This window comes from Echinococcus granulosus (assembly GCF_000524195.1).
Source record: "Echinococcus granulosus chromosome Unknown EG_S00002, whole genome shotgun sequence".
NCBI lineage: Eukaryota > Metazoa > Platyhelminthes > Cestoda > Cyclophyllidea > Taeniidae > Echinococcus > Echinococcus granulosus.
The window spans coordinates 1421842-1447334 of record NW_020170382.1 but is presented as its reverse complement, the minus strand read 5'-3'; the positions used below and the strand labels follow the sequence as shown (position 1 = coordinate 1447334).

The window sequence follows — 25493 nt, the reverse complement described above, 5'->3', positions numbered from 1 at the left end:
CCGCCGCGCTGCTGTGATAAGTACCCGCTGTGGGATGTGTACATTTGTAATTGCAAGAAGTAGGCGGGACAATGTTTTCTAATCCTTTTATCCCACAGATACACACGTGAAGAAAGCGACTTCAGATACGTATGAATTGCGGGAGATATACTATATTGCACGTTGACCTATACACACACGATTGTACGCATACATCAATCTGCTGATCTTCTACCCTCTCTAGGCTACGATTGTTTGTGAAATTTCTGCCACAGCTGTAATGTTGTTGCCTACCACAGCCGATGTACATAGAAGATGCACGCTCACCCTCCCCTCTATCTCTCCCCAACAGACAGTGAAAGCACCGCTTTGCTATCCACCAAATCAACTCCCTCAGCTGGCTGTGCTGCTGTACTTCCTCCTTCCTCTCCCTTTCCTCTGGTACCCTTAGCTTTGTGCATAATTTGTTAACTCCCAACGATTCTATCTCTATCCATATGCATATATATATATATATATATATATATATATACTTAACTACAAATATACACATGGTCGCAATCATGCTGTGAATTCTGCGAAAGCTGCCTTTTGCTTGCGATGTATGTATGTATGCGGTATTTGTTGTGTGCAATTGTAACCCAAAATCTGCAGTACTTAAGCGTATAGTCTCTCAGTAAGTTAAGTTGGCACTACCGATGCCCGTTTTTTCCCGGCTGAATACTATGCTGAAGGGGTAAAAAGTTAGAATATTCTAAAAACTATTCGCTGCGACTTTTAGACTGATTTAAATATCAGTAGGTTAGCTAGGTTGGTAGTGCCAGCAGTTCCGGAGCCAACTCTAATGGCTCTGGGAATTTACCAGCAGTAAGTTAAAGTGACGTAACTCCGAGTCATTACTTTTTACTCCCCATTTAGTGAATTGGGACCACTGCCACCATTTATCCTTGCAAAGATTGCCACCTAGGCAGAACCTATCTTATCAGGACATTGAATGGGATTAAACACGCGCGTACGTGCCCTCACCCTCCTTTCCTTTTCGGCTAGATGCCAGTCGTCGAGAAGAGTAGTCGAGAGGGTCGGTTGCAAAAGCGATCAGGAGAAAAGGAAAAACACCGAGTCTCTCCCTCAAAAAGTGGCGGCGGTGCTGCGAAGCGTCCGCGTCGCTCGCGTTCTGCATCGTCCTCCTCGGGATCGTCATCTTCTGGTTCCAGCTCTTCAGATTCGCGGAGTAGCTCAACGGGGAGCAGTTCCAGCAGTGGAAGCAGCTCTAGTGGAAGCAGTTCTAGTAGTAGAAGCAGCAGCAGCAGCAGAAGTTCTGCCTCGCCACGTGCTGCTTCGCAAAAGCGGAGTATGTTTAATCTCATTTCGCTGCCGTTTGCCGCCTACCACGCAAAAATGAGTCGGAAATCCCATTGCATTATCCCGTGTCAGTGAATTAGTTAGGTTGTCGGTCTAACAACGATCCGTTGATCAAGAGAAATCACGCACCAAAGTTGGGGATTTCTGTTTATTTTGCCCACTCGCTTTTAGGTAGGCCTTCGGATAGCAGAACAAAGAGAAAGGAGACCGTTCCAGTCAAGTCTAGAGACGAGAAGGAGGCGCTAAGGAAGGGATCTCCCTCCTCCCGTAAGTTTGGCGGCAAAATTGATTACTGATCCACTGGATTCATTTAGTGCACCCTCTGTTAGTGGCCAGTTGATTCTCACTTTTTCCCATAACCCCCCTCCCAGATCCCCGCACCGGAAGGAACGGGCGTGATGAGAGAACACGTTCTAACAGGCGATCACCATCACCACGTGAGTTGTGTGCAGCGGTTGTAGGATGCAACCATGGTGTTATGTCCACTCTGACACGTTTGCTGCGTGGTTGCCTCCCTTTTAGGCTCCAAAGCGAGCAGAACGCGTGTCAGTTCTCGCGGCAAGGAGGAGAAATACATTGGTAGAAGGGCCTCACCATCGCCGCGTAAGATTGTCCCCGTTTGTGGTGCTAAGCATAATCAAAATGATGCAGGAAATGCGATCTTGTAGATTCAGGTTGAGATCCTTGAGAGCCTTGGCATGCTGACTCATCGTCGCTACCATTACCATTGCCACTTTACATGTCACGGAAATAGGCTTAATTGCCTCAGCCATATTTTTTTTTAACTTAATAAGACACTAGCAACGTCATGCGTTGCTCTGTTATTGGATACCTATGAAATGTGTTGTGCATCTATGGCTACTTACCACCTCTGACTAAAGTCAAGTCAATCAATTAACCGGTTTTTCAAGGTCGTGCACCTGAGAAGAAGTCTGTCGGGGGTGGTGACACAAGCAGTGCAACTCGTGCTTCTGAGGAAAAGACTACTTCCCGAAAAAGGTCACAGTCGCCTCGTAAGTGACTGCAGATGATAGTAATGTCTATTCTCCACACTGATTAATCATCCTCTCCCTAATAGGTCGTCTATCGGAAAAAAAGACGAGTATCCCTGAAAGCTCGTCGTCTCGTGCTAAGGATGATAAACCCCCAGCATTAACAAAACCCTCTTCGCCTCGTAAGTTTTCCATCTCTAGCGTTGCTAGTCTAATTCATCGTGAGAGTAGATTTATGAATTTAAGACCTAGAAAGTTACTTAAGGGGTGCTGCTATTTGGCACAGTAAACACACAGTGGCCGTTTCCGACGTTTATTGATCGCTCAGTGAATTGATCTCGCAATTCCGCTGACTTGGTTGTGGTGTGAACTCGAGGCCCCGGCTGGTTAACACTACGGAGGTTCTGCTGGTGCTGTAAGAACTAGGTCTCTAACTGTATACTCTTCTTTAGATCGTTCTTCGGAGCAGACGAGGCGAGCCGGCGAGGAGAAGTTGACGACGACCACAGCTGACACCAAGCCACCGGCAGCGAAATCTGCTACCGAAGAGCCGTCCAAGAAGATCTCCACAGAGGCTGTGGAACAAAAGGAGACGACTCAGACGACTGTCAACAAGACAGGGAAGCTGGAGAGTCGGGAATCAAACGTTATCAGTGAGAAGCAACCACAGCAACATCATGATGGAGAATTAAGGAAAGAGACTGCGAAGGAAGGGGAGAAATTGGCAGCTGCTAAGGAGACAAAGAGGGTGGCGGAGGTGGAGACGTCGAGAGAGAGGGAAGAGAGCAATTCAAAATTGGCTGGCCTCTCTTTGCCCGAATTCACTCGTGTAATGGTTACGAAGCTCTCCAGGAATGTCACTCAGGTAGGTACTTTATATCCGTGGTTGCTTGCATGAATTTTTACATTTTTGACCTGGTAACACGGTTACCGTAACTGAAATGGCCTACCTTTGTGGGTTCTTTGAATTTCTAACCCATCGAGAAGCGAGTAATCTGGTGTTACTAGGACTGGTCAGGTTATTCTCCCAAGGCTGAAGATGGACATACACCACGTGATCCACTTGTGATTTAAATATTTTTTCCGGAACCTAATCCGTTACTCATGAATCCTTGATCGAGTCCATACCAAATAACCGGTTAATTGGTGTTCAACGAATGATCTCATTTTCAAGGATAGTGTAGGTTATTTGTTTTCGCAAAATTTCTGTTTGAAATAAGGATTTTGAAAGTTGGTTTTCACAAGCAGGATTCATACTTTGGATGGAAAAATCGAGAAATTTTTAGGCAGAATGTTTGAAAGGTTGATGTATGGCGTTAGGGACGTCTGCTTTAATGATCCAGTATCAAACAAGAGTCCTTGCAGTGACTGCCGCAGTCTTTTTACAAAAGTGAGTTCTGGGGACTTTTTCTAACTTCCGGAAGTCTATGCGTGCTAACTTGCATTCATTGGTATTTTACTTCCAGAGATAGAATCGCTTTTGGATTGCCAAGCAGGTAAGGAAGTAAATGGCGCAAAATTACTGAAATAACGTTTTTCATGCTGTCAAGGCTGGATGCTTCCTGTCATTCACCATGGAGTCTTTCATGATGCTCGCCTTTGATGACGATTGAAAGCTACTGGGATAAGTGCAACTTCATCCAAACCATCGACCTGCATTCCGGATGTCGAATGCCCTCTTCGATACTTTATTCATCAGTGTTTCCTGCTGTTGTTGATTCATGATTGTTTGAAATTAGCAAGATAGTCAGATGTCCCATGCTCAGTGGTCCCTTTTCGTGTAGGAGCATTCATTCTGCTCCCTATTGTTAATTAGTAATGTAGCCATTTGATCAAAATTGGATTACTAATTGGACTTTCCACTGCTCCTTGTGCACTTTGTTTAATTTTTTCATTGTCCTGGTTATACCTGCTAGCTTGCGCTAATTGGTATTTTCCATCATGGAACGTAGAGTCATTTTCAGTGAACTTGGCTAACCTCGTACTTTTCCTAGGAATCCCAAGTAATTAAGAGCTCTAGCTGTTCACCGATTTATTGAATCGAATGCTCTGGCATTGCTGTGAAGTAATTTTTTCGCCGGTAGCCAGAGGTGAATGTTTTCCTCCCCACTTTTGTGTTCTACACGTAGGGTATCTCCTATCGTTGAGACGTTCGGCTGAACAGTTGTTACACAGATTTATCGGTCAACATATACTCTAGTGATTAAAAATCCCATTAATGATTCCTTCTTCTCTCAGTCTTAGTTCCGCAAAAAAATCGGATTTCAAAAATAGCATCCAATTTATACCGTTGATGCGTAAATCCTGTATGTCTATTTCTTCGAAGGGCACTTTAAGTGGGTCTCGTGTTCACTATCCAACTTCCATTTATGTCTTAAGCTTTCTGTTGTTGTGTTGAGTCTACGACACAGCTTAGTTCTTAGGAAACATTTCGCTTTAAATTCTGCTGATAGGAGCATTCACTGGAGTCAAAAATCAAGAATCGTTAGCCGTTTCTACTGATGTCCCATCACATGTTCCATACTGATCTACTACTAGAAGGGGTTTTAATGCTGTAGGAGCTATCAGTCACATCCCTGTATTTCTCGTGCATTTCATTCATTCTTCCCTGTATCTAGGCGCACATCTCGGAGATCTTCTCAACCTGGGGCCAAGTGAAGGCAGTGGAGATGCCCTCAGACCATATGCACCCCGAGTTCCATCGGGGCTTCGCTTACATAGACTTCACCAGCCCGCAGGCAGCCTCTGACGCAGTGAATTACATGAACGGGGGCCAGATCGACGGCCAGGAGGTGAACGTAACCGAGGTTCTGCCACCGCCGTCAACCCAGCATACCACTTCACGCTCGGGCAGACAACTCTCGCCTCTCGGCTCTCGCGACACCAGGCGCCGTCACCATCAGACCTCCCCTCCAACGTATGATTTCTTGCTGGCTATGTTGTCACTGCCATTTGCCTACTGATTTGGTGGATAGCGCAAGAATCACTTGCTTAACTTACGTTGTGCTAGATATGCCTCTATTCGTTTACATAATCTTGATTTTACCCGCGTCCTTACAACTGTGTTCTGTCCAAAGTAAATGGTCTCACTTTTCAATACGAACTATTAATTGGGTTTTCATTCCGGATTTTTTGTGAGCTTTTTACCGTAACTAACATTTACTGGCTGATTGATGGCTTTGGATCGACTGGTCCGTTTCACCTACCTATTAAGAGTTATCTGATCTGGTTAGGTGTACTTCACAAATTATGTTTTGCGTCACGTTTCTTCACTGATCACGATACACACCGGTAGGCCTCGTGCAAACTCAAAAACTGCGAAATCATGGGTTTCAATGTTTTCTGATACGGTGTATATCTGTTTTGCTTTTAATTCCTAGAACTGCATCTTTGGATCTTAGAGAAATCCGGTTGTTTAACGTTATTGAAGGAACGGACCTGTGTACTGGCGCTATAGTACTGCATGAGTGACCGATTGAAAGTCTGGATCCTATCAAATTAAATGTGTCCATGGTTTGTGGGACCCTTCTTGACTAATCATGATATGCGCTAGTGGTCTTCATTCATACTCCAAAACTTGCAGTTTTGAAGCCATCTATGATTATTGTCGAGTCTTTTAATCACCCTTGCAACAGTATCTTGTCAAAGGTGTTCCCAACTGCAGTGGTTAGTTGTTTGGTATTACACGCGGTCCTAAGTTTGTCCAATTAGAACTAGGAAGTGTCTTAACAACGATATTTCTTTTAGTTGTAATTTAACTTCATGGGTTCTTTAGTCATCACAGGTTTCGTTCACATTAGCGTTATGGCATTCTATTCATGTCATTTCCATCCAGACGTATACGTACTAGGGAAGAACCGGGTGCTACAGTCCATCTTCGATACAGTATCCAAAGTAATGAATTCTGCAGGTCTAGATTTGGTTCTACTATTTACATTAAAAAGGACTGGAGATCAGTAGCATGTGTGATATCGGCAGAGCTACATGCTAAGTCTTGGGAGGCCAAGGCCTGCGTACTTAAATTTACATACGTGAAGCATTCATAAAATTGTATTGACTGCATTGTAGGCTTGCTCACCTTTGTGTTTTGTCCCCTCTTTCCAATCCCACCGTAGAAGTCGGCGTTCCGGTCACGAGGATGCAGTGCTGCGCTCACGCGACGGTGGCGGTGGTGATCGCCATCATCGTGGTGACGATGGTGATCGCACGCGTCGCCAACGCGGCCATTCGCCCTCACCACCCCCGCGCTCCTCCCGCGCCACCGCCGGCAGCCCATTCTCTTCTCGCCCTGCTGCTGCTACCGGTCGCGGCGGTGGCGGCGGTGGTAGCAACCGTTCTCCACCCGGCGCTGCTGCCTCCTCACGCTATCGTCGGCCCAGTAAGTGCGCTCTTTTGCCTTCTCCCCCCTCTCCTACTTCGGCTCAGCCTTAGTTGTGGGTGCGCTCTCAGCGTTTCCTGTGCAGGCTTGTGCGCGGGTTACTGATGCGCATAGTCGATTTGTTTCCTGACAGATTTATAACCATGGCCATCACCACCCGCCTACCCACGCGGAGTGTAGTTTGTGTGCGCTTGTGAAGTCGTTTGATCTTTATTCGCGTGGGACCGCTTCGTTCTCACTGCCTCCCTCTCTGGCAGAAATGAATTAGTTTTACGAGTGTTCATTGGTCTTGCTCGCTGGTTAGCCTATCCCGCGCGTACGATCGTTTGCGCGCGCACACCCTGCCACTCCTACTAAATGGCGAGTCACACACACATACAGGCACACACAACTTTTGCGCGCGCATCCGGCTGCTCCGGGTAGGGGCTGTGCGATTTTACACGTCCGCCAGTCTTTTCCGATATCAAGCTTATGATATGTTTCGGATATAGCAGGTCACTAACCTAGCCTTTCAACGAACACCTCTAGTTTTGGTAGGTTTACCTACGACCGAAGGCTTCCAATTTCTCTAATGCAATCAAAAATTTCCATACGCGATTAAGTTGACCATTCGTTTCTGGTCGAAAAATTGATCTCCTGAACCTAGAGTCTCCTGTTCTGATACCTGGGTACCTGTAGTTTCCAACGCAGTCTAATTTTACTACGCCTAAACAATGTAAGTGATTATAAAATCCCAAATACAACCTTCGACAGAGTAGTGCATGTTCTTGGCCTCAAATTGATGTAATGTGGTGTAAGAGACAGTTTTGTCATCACTATGTCGTGAAATACGTCCCACAACTTGTGTAAATTCAAAATCAAAAATACCTGACGGAACTATATTCTCAGTGTTCGTAAACATTGCACCAAAGCCCACTTTTGGTAAGATTAAGCGACTTCCAACATTGCCTAATTCTCATGGCACAATGAGAGGGCTACGAACGTTATGAAGTTCCGGTTGGTCTTGGTCTACCAATGCGTATGGCCGTGGCTTAACAGTCCACTGGATAGTGTCGGCACTTCCAAAGTAACTATACTTGTAGTGCGCCATCATGATCTCACCATAGAACCGTATTCTCCTGACTCAAAAGTGGTGCATCGTGATGGTGGAATGGGCAGTTTTGGATTTGAATAGCGTGATCCTAAATAGTATTTCGTTCTTAAGTGTCCTCATTCTCCAACTGACATCATAATTCCATTGTTGTCTTACCACGCAACATGTTTTCAAATAATGGCAAAAGTGGAGTAAATATAGGTGATAATGTTTTACGGCATAGACTTTCCAAATGTTTGAACTCTTTGCGGTTTCTTTCCACCGAGACTAAGAATGTGCTTTTCTCTCACCAGGTTGCGTCCAAAAAGCTTCGCAGAACAGTAGTTGGTTTTTAATTGCTCCACGCCGCTAACTTCTACCTTGGGGGTTGTTTCACAAATCACTCACCAGCTGGAACCGCCCAGTTTCAACAGTAAGATTAGAAATTTGTGATCGTGTTAAGGTTTCTGGTGAAAATCCCTACTTTCCTTGTTTCTCCAAGGCCAAAGCGAAGTAGTGGTGGCAGTGACAATATCTGATTTGAATGCCTCGATTTTAGAATTGTAATCATGCTTTTGATGACCGTCTTCACCTTCTATGATGATCCACTAATTGCACGTTGATTTTCGCATAGTTTTCTTAAATAACTGAAAAGTTTAGTAAAAGCTACCAGTAATGTTAATTTTTCAGAGCACACTGCTGTGGGACTTCCTAATGCAGTGGATTCTTTCCTTAGTGTGGCGCCATGGTCGCAGAACATCTCGAAGTAGCGGTTTTTCTCCCTAAACTTTGGCAATAGTCTTGTGCATCTTCCACTTCCTCCAGTTGTCTACTAAGCGCCTCGTTTCCATTTGAGTACATTTAAATATCCGTAGACGTATTGACGTTTTTATTACCCATCATGATTTTCAGCTTAGGATTCCATCCCTCTTGTCTCTGGGAGCCACCGTGGTGGTTTATGCTGGAAGATCCCAATCGTAGAATTCTGGTCCTATTTTTCCATACGTGGCCAATATCCCACTACTTGGTTTCCTCACCCACTGGATTTTGACGGCGCTGTTATTATTGAGATATCAAAGCCCTTGAACGCGACAAAAAACCTGTCTAATCGTTACTACTAACTTTCTTGTATGCGGTATAATGCCTACAAAACATCACAGCGTGAGTAGTTTTGTTTTTTTTTTCTAGTTGTGTCACATCAGCATCCGTTTCGTACACCCTTCACTGCTTTACCTTGTGAAATCCAGGTGTTTAGTAGGATTGGGCATTACTCAATGCCTCAATTTCTGGCAGTCTACGCGGTTATCTGTATAAAAGCGCTGAATTTTTCACTACCTCTAGAGAGAAGTGCTATAACGATAAGAACAACAATTTCTTACTTAAGAGTCGAACTTGTACTTCTTTAGTCTCGCTTTTGATAAACCTTAATTTCCAATCACTTGGTTTCTTTCTTTTCGCTTATTCTTTATTGCCTGGCGTCGTCACGCAACTATACCAAGACTCCCACTCACCGTGATGGAGAATGTTTTTGTACAGACCCTTTGTCTGCAAAAGCATAGCAGAGTAGCGGTTGTTATTCTCCAGCCGTGCCACGTAGCGCTTACTCACATTGCGAAAATGGTCCAAACGGTAGCGATGTGTGTTATATATGCCTGTGGTAGGACTCATTAGCATACATTAATACCATTTAGAACGTGGTGGTGAGCTGAAACAGAAGTTCCTCCACATTGGCAAGGGGTCATAATCCTTGCTGATCCCGTAGCCATAGCGTCGTGTCTAAGTCATCCCCGAAGACGTCACGAAGCCCAAGAGCACTGGGGAGATCGGGGGAGACAAATAGCAGAGCAGCGCTCATGTTTTTCAAAATAAGATTAAAAGTGTTCCGTTACGCTAGGCCCGCCGGCGAGACGTGAGAGACGCTCAAGAAGTCCGTTGACTTCAAACACACGACCTATCAATACAGCGTCTCGAAGTGGTGGCGGTGGTGGTGGTGATGGAAAGCCAAGCGACAGTGGAGTGGGTGATTCCGCTCCAAAAGAATCGACTGGAAAGCAGTCGCAGCGTGCGCCGAGCCGTGGGAAGCAACCGGTCAGTGGTGGAGCCTCTCGAAAGCGCTTCCCCTCCTCTAGCTCCTCTTCGTCTTCCTCCACCTCCTCTTCGTCGTCGTCTTCAGCAGAAAGCAGTTCAAGATCGTCTTCATCATCCAGCTCGGCATCCTCTTCGTCACGTCGTCGTCGTCGTCATCGGCCACGCCCTCGTGCGCGCAGATGAATAATTCGTCACGGGTTTTTATAGGTTTTGATACAGGTTTACATCTCCCCTCCTCCCTCCTAGGCCTCTTCTACTCCTCCTCCTCCTATTCCTAATGCTTCAACTGCTTCAGCATTTTAGGGTTCTCTCCCTCTCTTACTCATGCTTCTGCTCCTACCTATCTCTAGCTCTCTATCCTCTAATCCTCGTATCTCTTGCACTCTCGCCTCCTCCTCCCCCCCCCACTTGAAATCGTCGTCGCATTTGGAAAGTGATCACCGTCATTATCGTGACTGCGCGTGTACGTGTTTGGAATAAATGCCCTTTGCATATTATCGTCGGTGGATTTCTGGCCTTGTTTTTACCTCGGCGGGAAGCAGATGTAAAAAATTTCAATCTCGTGGGGCATCTTACCTCGATGCTTACTAGAGTGGAGTGTGATAGTGCGACGATGCTAGGAGGGTCCGTTTTGACCTAAACATCACTACTCTAGGATCGCCATCAGTAATCAAGTGTGGTGCACGGCTGTACAGTGACGCCGGCGAAGCCAATGGCACCTCTGCGTTTCGGTCAGGGAAGACTACTTGCCCCCGCACGTGTGTTTAAGTGTTCTGTACCGGAGTTCATGTTAGAGAGGTGCCAACGTACTTCAGTAGTCAGTGAAGGGAATCCCAAGTCTCCTCGTCTTTTGGGCTGTGATACGGGGGGGGCATAGACCCGAAGAGCAGTACGTATTACAAAGACACTTTGAAGTTGGATTAAAAATCACAAAGGGCTTCGAAGGAAGAAAGTTATAAATGGCCCAGGAGGTAGAAAAGTAAGCACAAACCACAAAACGATTTCCCCAGTGATAAAGATCAAGACACTAACTGGAAATCCCCTCAAAGTGAGGCATTTGCATAACCCGAGGACAGATGAGGCGTAAAACTGCTCGGGTGGAAGTACCTACATTTTCAAAGGAAACAATGAGGCTTTTTCTTAAGACAGGGAGATTACTATTTTCCAAAGGGTACAAGGTTTCTCTTGCCGCTGAGCAAGCGGCGGTACATGATCTCGCGACCCTGTGGCGTGGATAGACGCGCTTCTTCACTGAATTTCGTTTCACGTTTGCTCATCAGCATAGGCTTTATTTTTTTCGTCACAAGGGTGGTTGGGCCGATTCGAAACATTATCTTCTGCATCATGCGCTCGTAATCGCGAGGTAGGGTATTGGTTCTGGAGTTGTTGGCTAGGGTATTGGGATGCATCTAAAGCGACATGGGGGTGTAATAGTGAAAGATACATTTATGGCCCCGACCCCACAGAAATTCAACAAAATAAGCTGGAGTTACGGTGTGTAAAAACACTTACATAAGTGGCAGAATCAGAAAAACTGAATTTAGGTGAACATAAAATAAAATAACAGAGATACCAAAAGGAGCACCGGAAAATTTGAGACATTAGCGCGATTTTCCTCATTACAATACTTATTCATGTAATCAAAACAATGCCTACCTGAGGTTCGTATTGGGGATTCAGATTAAAACTCCTGTGGCTAAAAAAATTCCTCGAAACCAATGCTGAAAAATATTTCTTGTTCAGGACTTTTATGAAACCCATATGGGAAGCACATAAACACTAACTTAGGATACGCAACAATCCAGGTGTGTAGATAAATACACTCAACTGGGGTTTTCAACTGATTAGGAATTAAGAGTAGATTGCAGACGATCCCATTACTCCCATGATATTTTCTAAACTATTCTCATGACATGCTGTTGTTATTTATTGTAGGAAAGTTGATGAGGAAGCTTATTTATAATTTATTAAAACCAAAATCATGCCCAATCTCCTTTCACTATAATTGTTCATATTCTCGCGGTTTATTGCGTTTTAGTTTCCCCAATTTTTAAGCGCTACAAGGCAGAATTTAATTTCAAAATTAGCGTCCCAAGGCTTCGCCGAGGACGAAAGAAGGTATAATATTCCGACAAGAAATATATTCATCATACAAAAGGAGTAAGGACTACTGACATTACCCAGAGGCCATCCCACCTGGCGAATGTATAATGGCCAAGAAACAATGTGACCCTTTTCCAAAACGGATAGTCGAACATCCAATGCATTGCACCAACGTTCAAAGCACATATATCTGCACTTTAAACACAGTAAGAAGACCCGAAGACAAACCACACTACTTGTAATGTGTTGGTTGCATTACTCTCGGCCACTTTGTGTCTCGGCCGTTACACATTCGCTGAGTGGGCTAGCCCGTGAGTCATGCCGGTAGCCCCAGGCACTTCTGCATGTTAAATGTATGTAAAGCCTGACATGTACTGTGTACTGGGGTGCTACGCTACTCATCTTTATTACAATCCTCCAAACGATTGACAGTTAATGCGTTCACTAAGTCCGCTAGCTGTAGGTTTCTGAATACACCTTAATCCATAGCTACAATAAAAACAAAGTGTTGAAGCAATATTCCAAGTCATTCCCTGTAATTCGAAGAGGCGAGGTTGTGTGGCAGAAAAGACATTACAATGGCACAGAAGAGCTGCAGAAGTATTAACAGACACCGAAGGCCAATCCGCAATGCGAAATTGCAGAGGCTGAAGCACTGAAGCGTCCGGATACTTCCCTGAGGACGAGAGAAGACACGATACTCGGACAGAATATATGTTTAGCACAGAGAAGGTGTCTGGGCTACTGGTATGGCTCGAAGTCCAGCCCACCCAGCGAGGTACGAGAAGGTTAATTCAAAAGCACAAAAGTGGTGCCTCACTAATACCGGGGTGTAAACCACCATCGTATTACACTTAAGGCTCCGCGATTGCATTTTTACTTGGAGGCATGGCCTTTAGCCATGCTAGTAGCCCCGCTCCTTCTCTATGTCTATGATGCATATTTTGCCTAAGTATCATGGGCATTGACTTTAACAAGTGCAAACTTTAACATTTTTGATTGACAAAACTTTTTAATTATACCAAACCCACAGCATACACATCTGCTGCAACCGCCCAGCTCACTTAAATACATTTCTTGCTTGCTTAGAAACGACACATTTTTGATTTTATTGAGAAATACTTATTGGAAAGCTTTTGTAAATTATACCCAAACATAATATCATGTACTTTCGGCCTAAATACATGCTTTTGGTAAAAGTGAATTTCGGATTATTCCTATGCAATTTTTGTATGAACTCGAAAACCCCAATTTTTGCATAATATGCATTATATTCTGATTGATGCTTGTTTTGTATCACCACAGCTTTTCCTGAAACGGCCTTCAGTATCACGGTCTTTGGTTGGGTTTTGGAGGATCCTATTCCCTAAAATGGTCGGCTACAATTTTCCAATAAAAAGAACCCCTATTACTCAGGAATATGAAATAACCCAAACCAGCCTTGGCAGTGGAATTAATGGAAATGTCATTAGATGCATTCACAAGGCTACCGGGAAACCTTGTGCACTAAAGGTTTGCTGAATTTCTCCCTCTACCCTAATTGACAGATTCTTGGTGATGATGAGAAGGCCTGCCGAGAAGTCGAGTTGCATTACCGTGTCAGTGATTGCGAAAATATCGTCAGAATAGTGGACATTTTTGAAAATAACGACGTCAAAACTGGACGTAACCACCTACTCATCGTCATGGAATGTATGGAGGGTGGTGAACTGTTCAATCGCATTCAACAAAGACACCGAAACGGATTCACTGAGAATGGTTTGCAATCCTCTCCACTATTTTTCTCTTCCCTATTTAGATGCAGCTCGCATAGTTTACCAAATTGCCACTGCTATTCAATGTCTTCACGGAAGGAACATTGCTCATCGGGATCTTAAGGTATTTTTAATCCGGTTTTTTATTTTTATGCAGCCGGAAAACCTTCTTTTTACGTCGGACACTGCAGATGCAACTCTAAAATTGACGGACTTTGGATTCGCTAAGGAAACCTCTAAGGAAACGTTCCTTCTATCCCCATGTTTTACCCCATACTACGTTGGTATGTTTTTTTTTTGAATCCAATGGAGTTTCCGTTTTTCGTAGCTCCGGAAGTGCTGGGTACCGCAGCGTATGACCAGCAATGTGATATGTGGTCCCTTGGTGTCATCACATACATTCTGTACGTTCTGTTGTTGTAGCTCACTCTTCCCTAGGCTGTGCGGTTATCCTCCCTTCTATAGCCAGGGTGGTGATCCCTTCTCGCCTGGAATGAAATCTCGCATTCGAAACGGCCACTACACATTTCCACCGAATGAGTGGGACGCGGTGTCCCAGGAAGGTATGGGTTGCAGTCTTTTTTATTACATGATGATGGGAACTCGTCCATTTCTATTTTATATCACGGTGTGAAGTAGTTGTTAGCAAACTCAACCAGCCAGGTTTTAAATTCAAAATCCATGATTTTTTTTGATCAAATTTTGCCTGGTATTTCGTTGCAAAAATCACCTTTAACTTTTCAAAATCTGAACGCAACTAACTAGTAATTGCTTTTTTTTACCTCCCGTTTGCCACCGTTTCAGTCGCCCCGTCTTTTGAAATCTCATTTATCAATTTAGTGCAAGAACTTTTCAGAGCGCTGAGGCACATTTGATATGTATTTCCGATCAACCGTTAGAAACTAGTTACTTTTTTGTAACTCTGAGTAAATGTGTTACTCCAATTGTCGGTCAAGTGTTGGGACTTGTCACGCGGCATTATTCTGTAGTTTTAATATCTTCAATTTCTGGTCAGTTATTAATGAAAGCTGAAATGAAAGTCTTTGCCGAGGGGTTTTTTTCCGGAAGTGTGTGATGTGAAAAAAAAACAAGGGACATAGGTCATAATACCCACGCTTTTGCCATCATGGGCTTTCGAGTCTTGCGTGGATGTGCTCAATTCAGGAAAACGCCTCTTTTCACAATTTACATGTCACAAAAAGTAAAGCGATCTTTTTGTGTTGTACAGCCAAGGACTTGATAAATCGCTTACTGATTGTGCAACCGCAGCATCGATTGACAATTGCGCAAGTAATGCAACACCCATGGGTTGTTCGCCACCGGCTGGTTCCCCAAACACCTCTCCTCACAGTGAATATTCTCAACGAAGAGAGGCAAAATTGGAATGAGGTTCAGGTAGGCTCGCCCTTCTTCCTCCTCTTTGTTTTTTGTGTAAAATAATGTCCCACTTGGAAGTGATTTTCAGGAATCTTGGGTCACTGGTCCTGACTGTAAAATTCCATCAAAACAGCAGATTTCTGTCTCCGGGGTTTTTGACTTTGTATCTATAGCTTTATCTTTTTCGATGAGGTTAGCAACTAAATAGCCGCCTTAAACTCTGAATGCCGTAGCCTAGTGGTCTCTGAATAGCTGATGCTCGAAAGGGAGCAATTTTACCCTACCACCTTCGAGTTGTAAAGTTGATGAATCGCACCTAATCCAGCCGACTTCAATAAGAAGAGGCAATTCCCGATCGAGCGCTCACAATGTGTAGTGTAACAGCTTATCCATTTTCACCTGTTTTGGCTTTGGGTCAGGCAGTTTTACGTTATCACCGAATATCTTGCTACTTCAAAGTATGCAAATAGAAATTGAGACCAATTTTATGTACATTTATGTATTTGTGGCTGATTCTTTCACCATCAATTGATGTCGTATTCAAAATGAAGAGAACCGCTGACGCCTACATCATTGGAAGCATGCGCCAGTGGGAGTTTTAGGCCACTTAATAGCGCTGTTCAGGCATGGTTTTAATTGTCTTAATGCAGTGTTGAAGTTTGAAACCGCCCACCATCAGTCATTTAACTGACCTAGTTTATATTGAAAAACCTTTTCTAAAGTCACTTAAAAATGTGACATGCTTCAATTAATCTGCTTGAGCTCTGTTACGTGTTCGCACTCCTCCCTTGGGAGGTTCTCTAAGCTTTGATCTTCATAATTACAGGGCAAAGCGAATGTGGATGAGGTTTCGCGCCATCTGACGCATGATAGAGTTTAATCTAACGCAGTGGCTACTCGGGCCTCCGAGGCGCGGGATGTATTTCAAGACATCCCACGTCTGCTTGAATGTTTTAAATTCAGCAAATCTGATTGTGACTGGGTTTTTAAAATTAGCTATTATAAGCAGAGGAAAAACAGGTCATACAGTTGTAATGTCGGACTCAGGCGAGAAAATTGCGACGTCACATACGTGTGACGCCAGTAGTGAATCTGTTAATAGGCTTTTGGTTTCATTAATCAGATTCAAAAAGGGCTTTTCGTTGCATAGTTTTACTCAAAAAAATCTGAAATGGTACCGACGGGTAATGCTGCGTTACAGAGATGCCAAGCCTGCGTGATTTTGTTCTGCATATAATACAAGTGGTAGTGCCCCTTAAGAGTGAAAAACACTTACACAAATATGTCTTTTCGGTGGTGGATTAAAGGAAACAACCCTTCTGATATATTAGAGTGGTTTTTGTTAGTAATTTTGTGTTAATGGAAACGGATGCTCGAATTCGTTGAGAAGGTGCTCCGTCGAGCATTAACGATAGTACATTACATCTCATGTTCGGGATCACCGTTAACTCTGCCATTAAAAGACCTTGGAGTTATAACTAGGGAGCAACGTGCCCCCAGACCAGAAGTACCTTTTTGTCTCTACGACACTTCCGTATTTTCTGTGGACAAATACCGTTCTCGGTGAGCAAGACGCCTCCTTGTTTTTCGTGTCTATTTGCAGAAAAAAATTCGTTACCGTGTCGATGATCTCATTTCTAATCATTTTCTGACTTATCGATTATGAGAAGCAATTCGAGAACTTCACTTTCGCCCTACATTTGACAGTTAAATTTTTCCTGATTCGTGCTCGGCCCAACACATCCGGCAGCCAGCTGATTAACTTGGTCTCTAAAATTCATATTTTGTAAATTTCCGCTTAACCTCGACACCAAATTTCCCTTCTGACCATGGATTTCCAAAAGCCGACAATTTTGTTGCCTTAACCTTCACACGTTAGGTTTTCTGCACTCAAACCGGTCATTCCAGACCCTAAACACGTTTTTTTGTGTAGATGTAACTGGTGATCAATGCCCAGAATTGTCTTTAACTTGCTCCACCTACGTAGTTTTGAGTTCCAAGCGTTTTCTAATTTCACGTCCTGCAATTATACGATCGGTGGCGAGCGATATGAATGTAAATACGGGTTTCGAGTAGTAAACCGTTACTCTTTAGCACCAAACGCTTTTGTGCGTTACACTACTTCTTGTACTGCTGATTTCAAGAAAGCTCCTGTCTCACTTCACAGACCAGTTCCATAAAAATGCTTCCTTTGTACCTAAAGCTTACCGACAATACATCCTTCTGCATTACTGATAGTGCAATTAGTTCTTGAGGAATCGTTAGGCTTAGTGCCTCAAAGTTGCCCCCAGTTCCCTGAAACAGATGCGGGATACGAATAAAAAGCCATTTCCTTGATTAATCACCCCTTGTCCCATTGCCTATCAAGTGCCTGACTGTTCCGTTGCGTTGTGTCTTGTGCACACCGAGGCAGCCTCACCCGCAACGCCTCTGCTGAGTCACTTGCCCCTCTTATCAGATTTGAGTTCGGGCACAAAGGAACGAAGTCAGTTCTCTTGAGCTTTAATTGAAGGGAGCTGCCTAGGCTTCCCAATTTTTTAGGTAAGGTTCATGGGCGGGGCAGAGTCATCTTTGTCAGAGCGTTGGGTTCACCATTGTTTTTGCATTCAAAGAGGAGATGTTTGATTTCGACAAAACCTTCGCTTTCGGGGTCTCGTGAAAAAAAAAATCACCACAGCCTAGATGTCTTTCCGTCCTAACGGTATCAATTGTTATTGATTGTTTACATCATTTCAAGGCAATTTTGCATCTCTTTGCGGCACTACTTGGTCCAACCAATTATCCCTCGGCGACTGATGACGCATAAAAGCCACATATTTGTGATGCCGGGTTCAGGCAAGAGTTTCGAAGGTCACATAAGTGCCAAGTTGTAGCAGGCACGTCATCACTGAGGGCCAAGTATCCCAGTCTGGAGAGGCTGAAGGACTGACAATTCTGAGGGCATGGGTAGAGTTCATGTCGAATCGTGGGGGGAGGGGGGGGGAGTGACACTAGTAATCAGAACTGATGTCTCCAAGACATTTCCCTTTCGCAACTCCTTACACCCTTGATTATTCTAAGGGTGTCACCTTTTCAGCAAAACACTCGTTTTGCCCTGTTGTCTTTTCGTGGAGGCAAATTCTGTCTTGCAATCACTAGCAGCATAAGTATGGTTGAAAAACATACTTGGTGGAAGTGCGGGTGGTAGGCTCAAGCAATAAATCCAATCAAACTCATTTTTTAAGCTTTTTCTGTTAGAATGGGCACAAAAGTTTTCTACAAAAGGGATTTTAAGTTTCTACCTCTATCTAGATTTGCATGCTCTCATGGGGATTCGCAGAAGACGGCATTTTTGAAAGGAGTTATGGAGCATTAACAATTTTTCCAAAGAAATATGTCATGGTCAAAACTACCTCGTAACTGAGAACTCAATACGGACAAAGTTATCTTTATTATACACCCAAGTAGGTGTAAAGTCGGCTTGAGTGCATAGGAATGTGTATTTTACTAGTAAGCAGAGCATGCTGTCGCCTCTAATTACTCATTTTGGGCATTTGATGGGCGGATGATGTTAACAGTGTCATGCTATCCAGTCGTGAACCCCATGATGAGATTTTCTCACTAGAATTAGCCAGTGCCATTTACAAGGCTTGTGCATAATACGCCTGCGAAAACAGTTTGTTCTATCTGTTGCACGCGTTTGTCTCCGAGTGTTTTTGGATGTCAACTACTGTGATCTTCATCTCGACTTGTTGGCATCGTAGTTATCCCAGGAGGATTGCGAAAAGTGGTGTCAGCCATAATCACGGCGTTAATTTACTTTAAATTACCTCCGAAACTACTATGCCAGTAGAATTTTGGCATGGTAGGTGTACGCTCGGACACTGTTTTACAAAATGTAAACAATTTCACTTGGTGAGTTGGTATTAAGTAGCCTGAACCGTCGTTACAAAAAGAAACAAGCTTAGCTCTAATGGTGAGTCGGAAGATCTTGAGCGTTTTTTTTTTCTGAACCTCACTGGAAAACTGCGTCATGGAGATCAGACGATCGTAAGAAATTGCGAGCTGTATGGTTTCACCTGCTGCAATTTACCCAGCACTTACTCGCTTGCACAGGTACCATCATAGTTGCCGTGTACTGTATTGTGAATCGTTCACTTGGTAAGAGGTTAAAAGGGGAAGGGCATCGGTAGGATTTGGTTTTAGGGAGCCTGATGTGGCCATTTGGAGACATTGCCATTTCTATGGTGAAAACATATTTTGCAAAAAACGTAATACTTGTCCCTCGAATTACTCATTCCTCATTTAATTCAATCGCATTTGAGAATACCCCCCATTTACCACTGAGATTGTTGCTAGGTCGAGTGGATGGAAAGACAGGCTCGTCATTACTATCTGTTTCGATTCCAGTCGTTACCTGTCGGTTCAGTGAAATGGTGTTCTAGCCGATATCAAGAAATAGCGGTAGTTGCAAAAGGCTATGGTTTGGTTTTCTCATCTTGCACTAGTTTATCGAATGCCCTGATCATATTAACTCACTTGGCTGCTTAGTGCTGGAGTATTTCGGTGTACGACAGTTTGGGGTAATGAGGGCGTTGAATAAGTCATTCGGGCTACACATCATCTACCTTGATTCCCTTGACTGTTCGTTCGATTAGCATCCCGGTGTTCTGGACACTTTCAAATTTGCGGTGTACTACAAGCCCGATCTGATCATAGCGACAAAAGTGGCGGTAATTCGAACAGTCATGTACGCAAGTGCTCCTTATTCCGCTTTTGTAGCGTCTGAGTCCGCCCTGGGAACATTGAATATGGCTAGAAATTAATTTCAAGTATATACAGAGGAGCTGGTGGGCTGTCAGCACAGAGAACATGGATGGGCGCCATACCACCATGACGTTCAGCTCAGATGTCTAAGTACTTCGTCCATTACTGCGGGTATCTGAGGTGGAGAGGTTCGATTTTCTTTTGGGGGAAAGTGGGTGGTTATTTAGCTACGCGCCACTTCTCATGGCCTTTGATAATCTACTCCAGTTCCGTTTGTTATTTACTTGCTCGGACCGAAGATACTTTGGCCACTATCGCAGACGTTCGATGGACGGCCAATAGCTTTGACACGTTGGCTACTGCCGCACTTTTTAAAACATTTTCACAACATGTGACTTGTGTTTTTTATCGCTCTAATGATGACTGGTTGCAATAAATTGCGCCGCCAACAGGTTGGATGAATTTAAAATAATAAGTTGGCTGTTTTTTGGCTCTTCGATAATTCCTTTTTTGGTTTCTGCGTGGTAGTTGAATTTACCAGTTCGGCAGCACTGGCAGTGTTGGTAGCCACCAATTTTCAGTTGGAAAGCTGGTAGTGGAAGTGTTAAACGGTTGCCTAGCCGTGTGTTCCCTCTTCCCGCATAGGAGGGCTTCCGAGAGGGGTTGCAGATAATGCGCACGGGGAGCGGCGCTCCACAACTGAAGAAGCTGACCGACGCCTCCAACCCCATTCTCAAGCGTCGCAAGGGGTAGCGTGCTCGGACCGTTCACAATGACGTCTCAGTGGCTTCAGCCTCCTCCAGCGGCGACCCCACCGCTGCAGCCAGCAATAGAATACAGCACCTCTGAGCTTACTTGCCCAGCTCTCCTCCCATTTTTTGTACTATGACGTCTGTTTTCTAACTTTGATTCTACACCTCTCCTTCCGTCCGATCTCCAGTCAGTGAGTGTTGGTGAAATGTGATAGCACGCATTCTTTTTTCTCTTTTACACCACCTAGGCGTGCTTGTGATATCATTAATCCCTATTGCTACGACAAATGATTTGTCACCAATTGCGCCGTCTGTTAAAATACTTTCTTATTCTAGAGAAGGGTTGAATAAGTTAAATAAGGATGTTTTTTCATCATGAAGGCATTCGATTCGAATTCGGTCTTTTAAGTTGCCAAACGAAGAGTGATACTTTTGTGAATTTACTGTATGCAGTGGGAAGTGGCAAATGTGGCCTAGCCGTGGAACAGTCCAGTCCAGATGACATCTGGCAGCAGTGGTTCAGCGTGCATGGAATAGTACGTAGTGACGAAATTTCTCGTAAACGAATTTGTAAAACTCACAAACGGTCGTTACCATGGGCGGACGCTTTAAAGACGCTCAGTTGTGCGCCCGTCTGTGACCGTACCAGGCTGGGTGTTTGGAGATCGCAGCGATACCTGTAAACACTCTCTGTGTGACCCATTGTGCGACAAATTTACATGTGGGACGCCATCGCTCACGTACGATGTAACCCCGGCAGATTTATGCCTTTGACCACCACCAAAAGAGGTAAATGCTGCGCTGAAGTTTGGATTTACCTCTGAAAAGTGCTATCAAGGCTGAACCGAGCAAGAATGGAACAGGCATTGGTAAGCCGGTGCATTTCTACAACTTTCCTTGTTTGATTGACTCAGTGTTTTCAAGTAGGAAAGGCGGCACCAGTGAGCGCAAGAGATTGGCATACGTTTTCGAGTTACCCATGTTAGTCTCCACTAGCAACTTGGTCCGCAAGTGGACACCCGATCGGGGCATAACTTTATGTACAGCGCAGACGGATTGTTTGTTTGAATTCGGGAGGGCTCATGGTAAGCCCACATTATTTTTGACTGATTTAAACGGGGGACGTTGGATGACAATAAACACGGATGGCATAACCAAATAGATAGAGAAGCGGAGATGTAATTAGGCACGCCGATCTGAAAGCAACTCTTTTATCAGCGTAGAGCGGGGCCGAAGGAGTGGTAGCACAGGTGAGATAAACGGGACGTCAAAAAACAGTATGATGGCTGGATTACTACTGACTAGAAAGGTGGGCATGATGAGTGATGAGATCCCCTAATCATAGGATGAATGGATGAATCGTATCCAGAGGGTAATGCCTCTGTGGGAAAGCATGGCAACGCTTGCCCAGTAGTAGGATGGAAGGGAGCGGTTCCGCATCCTCAAATCGCCATTATTATTCACTGTTCGAAGCTATATGCATGATGTTGGATAGTCAAGTCCTAACCCCCGCTTCAGCACTAACCGTTGGGCAAAACTCGCAACCGAATTCAACACGGTTTCCACGTCCCTTCTTTTGCGAATCTTTTCAGATGCAATTCTCCACTGATAACGTGGGTTGATATCCAGTCAAAAAAGTTGGGTTGCTTGCCAGCGCTACCAATGCAGCATTCCATAGGATGTGATGAGACACAAATGCCTGGGAGTAGGTTTGTTACTAACGTACGAACGGACTGGAGGTCTAGCAGCAGAGAATACATGGGGAGCTGAAGAGCAGACGTAGTTGGGTGTGCAACTAACGCAAATATTACTTTACTGCACAGCAGTAAGCACTCGTATGGAAAAAGTTGGCAGAGGAGGAAATCTGTTAGTCAGCTAGCGAAACTATGTTTCTTCAAGTGGAATTGGATTGCAAAACGTAGCCTAGATTGTGGACTTGCCGGGCTAAGCAGACCGCCTGCACCCCTGGGCCGTGACTCAGGGGCGCGAGAGAGAGGCGGTGCTGCTGCCCTTGCATCCTTTTTCGACAAAAGTAGGCATGTTAGGCTTGCCTCCTGAAAATGCTCTTCCCCTCTTTCCAGAAGCACTAATCCTACCGATTTTCAGGACGGGGAAAGGGTTCACTTCCGGATTCATTTGGAGGAAAGGAGTTTTGAGGACAGAAAATGAGGTATTCAGGGTTAAAAATGAATTTAAAAGCATGAGAAGCATGGAATAGGAACAAAAGGATTTGATAAGCAATTAAATTGTTGTAATCCAACTTCTGTAAGGATGTAAACATGTAAATCTGTTGTATTTAATTTGATATGCTTCACTGATAATTTGGCTTCGTAAGGCGAAGGCTACACCTTTTCGTATGCCAAGCTAGCACCCCTCCACAAATCTTCTGAGCATTTTTGTACTGCGATGAGTTGCCCCTTTTTGCCATGACTTCGGCTCACTACTCTCTGAAGCACAATGCCTACCCACTTTTACCTCACTTTGCCTTCAATGTGTAATAATGGTTTAGTCAACGTCCTGGCACCTCTTCAAGCACAAAGCCCTTTCAAGCATCCATTCTTCCCTGTTCATGAATGGTAAGTTTTTAAAAACGAGTCTGTCTTTGAGGCTCTTGTTTTAAGGAGGTGGGTTTGTAATTGACAGAGAAATTTCATATTACGCAGTCTTGCAAAGTCACAGGCTTCCTCTGCACCCCAGGTTCTTCTCGGTTCACATGCCGTCTACTTACAACCAAGTCAATGTGAACGCACAGTCAGGCAACACTGTTGTATTTTTCTTTTGGCGTCTTCCTTGAAGCCTGTCGGGGGGACGAATTCATTACTCCTAGTGTGGGAGGTTATAGGGAGGGTCAAAGACCACGCCTCATAACGGAGAGAAAAACAGCAGAGGGGGAGGAGCTTGAGTGGTTAAATTCACATTAAAATCAGTTACAAATCACTGCATTCTATTGCATCAAGTCCGATCATATAGACCGAATAGAGGCAACATTCAGTTTTTGGGGAGGAAAGTGAAAGTAGCGAATAGTTCACTGTACACGATTGTGAATAAGTTGCATTTTCCACGCGAAATCAAATGACGCCTCAATGTTTCCAAATTCAACAATAAATTTATCTCGCTTGGGAAATGTTTCCCCTTCAGAGTCTGCTAAAACGAGAAGGTGGTGCGATCTTTGCTTAATTAATTCATTAATAAAATGAAAACACCGAGCCACCAATTCCCCCACTCATAACAGTGTAGCTCAAGTCTAAAATTACACGCTACAACTGAACTGCGAAGGATAGGTCACATTTAAATGGACATGGAGGGATAGGAAAGTGGTCAGTCTATGAAGGCCCGTCCCCGTTCAGTGAAGCAGTGATGGACACGATAATAGCTTGGCGCATCGGTTAAAACCATATGCAGAAAGTGTTAGGCTTTCATGATGGTCACCAAATGTGTAATTGCATCAAATGGGAATCTAATCACCCGGAAAAAGAAAGTCCACATCATGTGAAAATGTTAATGACATAGTCGAGAAAATGCCCCTTTTTCATTTGCATCTTCATTACTCGAAGTGTCACCACAAGGAAATCATGACCTTGCCTTGCGGAGAAACGGGGCTTTAACATCTAACCCAATTCAACTTTGAGACTAGGATTTAATTTTCTAAAAACTGAGTGAAGGAGCATGAAAGATGCAAGTAAGGCACCCCTGTTTGGTGAACCAACGACCTATCGAAGGGTCACAAAAATGACATTATCGACCAAATTGGACAATGCGGCTAAGGCGAAGACACATTAACCAGAGGCTTGGGCGCAAAATATCGAGTCAGGTGAGCAAAACGTGGGCTAATTTTCATAGTCAAAAGAATTTCCCATCCGCACAAAGCTCAAGCAAGCCATACTTGTGACCCCAGTCAGTGAAGAACGAATTCAAATTCGATTAGCATTGATACCGTATGGTTGGAACCGCCTATCCAAGCAGTAAACTTCATATGCCGGTCTCATTGATTCCATTTCCCCTATTTTCTCCGTTAACCCCATCCCGGTGATGACAAGACTCCACTTCGCAATGCACAACAGTATCGCAAGGTCAGAATCCGTCAGTTGGAAACTGGTACTACGCGGAAGTGTCCTGGATACTTTGCAACAAAGTCCGTCAGAAACAATATTACTTTCTTTTCATTTTAACTATCCAAAGTATCAATGAAAGGAAATTGGGAGTTGGCCTTCATCGTAAAAATATTAACACATAAGTAGAAGACACGAACTTGTATCCTACGAAAATGGCGGTAAGCTAACTCCAGGACTTCAAGCCCTAGTTCCTTTGCTAGAGATGCCTGCAACTCCAAGAATGCGTTCCAGCTGGAGCTTATAGAAGTTCCAACTGATGCCCAATCTCCGAACATTATAGGGAGTCGTACTTTTACTCAGTCCTGCGTGAATGACCCGCAAACAGCAGAGGTGAAATCTAACTCTACTGCCAACTATTCGATGGTTAGTTGCCGCGGATACGCATAGCTGACACCGTTGGGAGGTAACTCAGGAGCAGACTCGTCCGCTGTGAATTCTTTATTTGTCATTTGTCTGGTTGGAGTCCTTGAAAGGAACCAGGATCTTCGCCATAAAAACTGCAATTCATAAAATCAACAACCCGGTCGCTTTAAAACACCTGTCGACACTTTACAACTAGAGACAACCCAGTTTATGGCACCTCAGAACTCAATTTTTCATTTGCATTGCAAAAAGCTGCTACATCAAAGAAATTCAGACCATGTCTCAACAATAAAATTACATCGGTGAATAACATGGTAAAAGATCTAATTGAATCACTTTATCTTTTTGCCTCCAAAAATTTCCCTTGTTTTTCACCCCTTTTCCCACTTTATAATGTTTTCACCCAAAGGAAGAC

At 44.2% G+C, this 25493-nt stretch overlaps 3 protein-coding genes across 3 annotated transcripts; 2 read left to right on the top strand and 1 right to left on the bottom strand. All coding sequences in view use genetic code 11, as the record gives it.

The window, feature by feature from the left end:
- Window positions 1–294: 294 nt before the first annotated feature.
- Window positions 295–10639, top strand: EGR_00522 (RNA-binding protein with serine-rich domain; the record flags this gene model as incomplete). Its single annotated transcript, XM_024489771.1, has 12 exons — window positions 295–420; window positions 1027–1330; window positions 1513–1608; window positions 1713–1778; window positions 1864–1944; window positions 2253–2354; window positions 2420–2515; window positions 2786–3198; window positions 4952–5250; window positions 6449–6711; window positions 9678–10040; window positions 10527–10639. The coding sequence occupies 12 exons, from the start codon at window positions 295–297 to the stop codon at window positions 10637–10639; spliced, it is 2322 nt and encodes a 773-aa protein (XP_024355768.1).
- A 389-nt stretch (window positions 10640–11028) lies between these two features.
- Window positions 11029–12160, bottom strand: EGR_00521 (hypothetical protein; the record flags this gene model as incomplete). Its single annotated transcript, XM_024489770.1, has 2 exons — window positions 11029–11280; window positions 12068–12160. 2 exons carry the CDS (start codon window positions 12158–12160, stop codon window positions 11029–11031), a joined length of 345 nt encoding a protein of 114 aa, XP_024355767.1.
- Window positions 12161–13345: 1185 nt separating this feature from the next.
- Window positions 13346–20604, top strand: EGR_00520 (MAP kinase-activated protein kinase; the record flags this gene model as incomplete). Its single annotated transcript, XM_024489769.1, has 7 exons — window positions 13346–13486; window positions 13522–13732; window positions 13773–14012; window positions 14057–14132; window positions 14167–14291; window positions 14957–15123; window positions 20497–20604. 7 exons carry the CDS (start codon window positions 13346–13348, stop codon window positions 20602–20604), a joined length of 1068 nt encoding a protein of 355 aa, XP_024355766.1.
- Between the last annotated feature and the right edge of the window lie 4889 nt (window positions 20605–25493).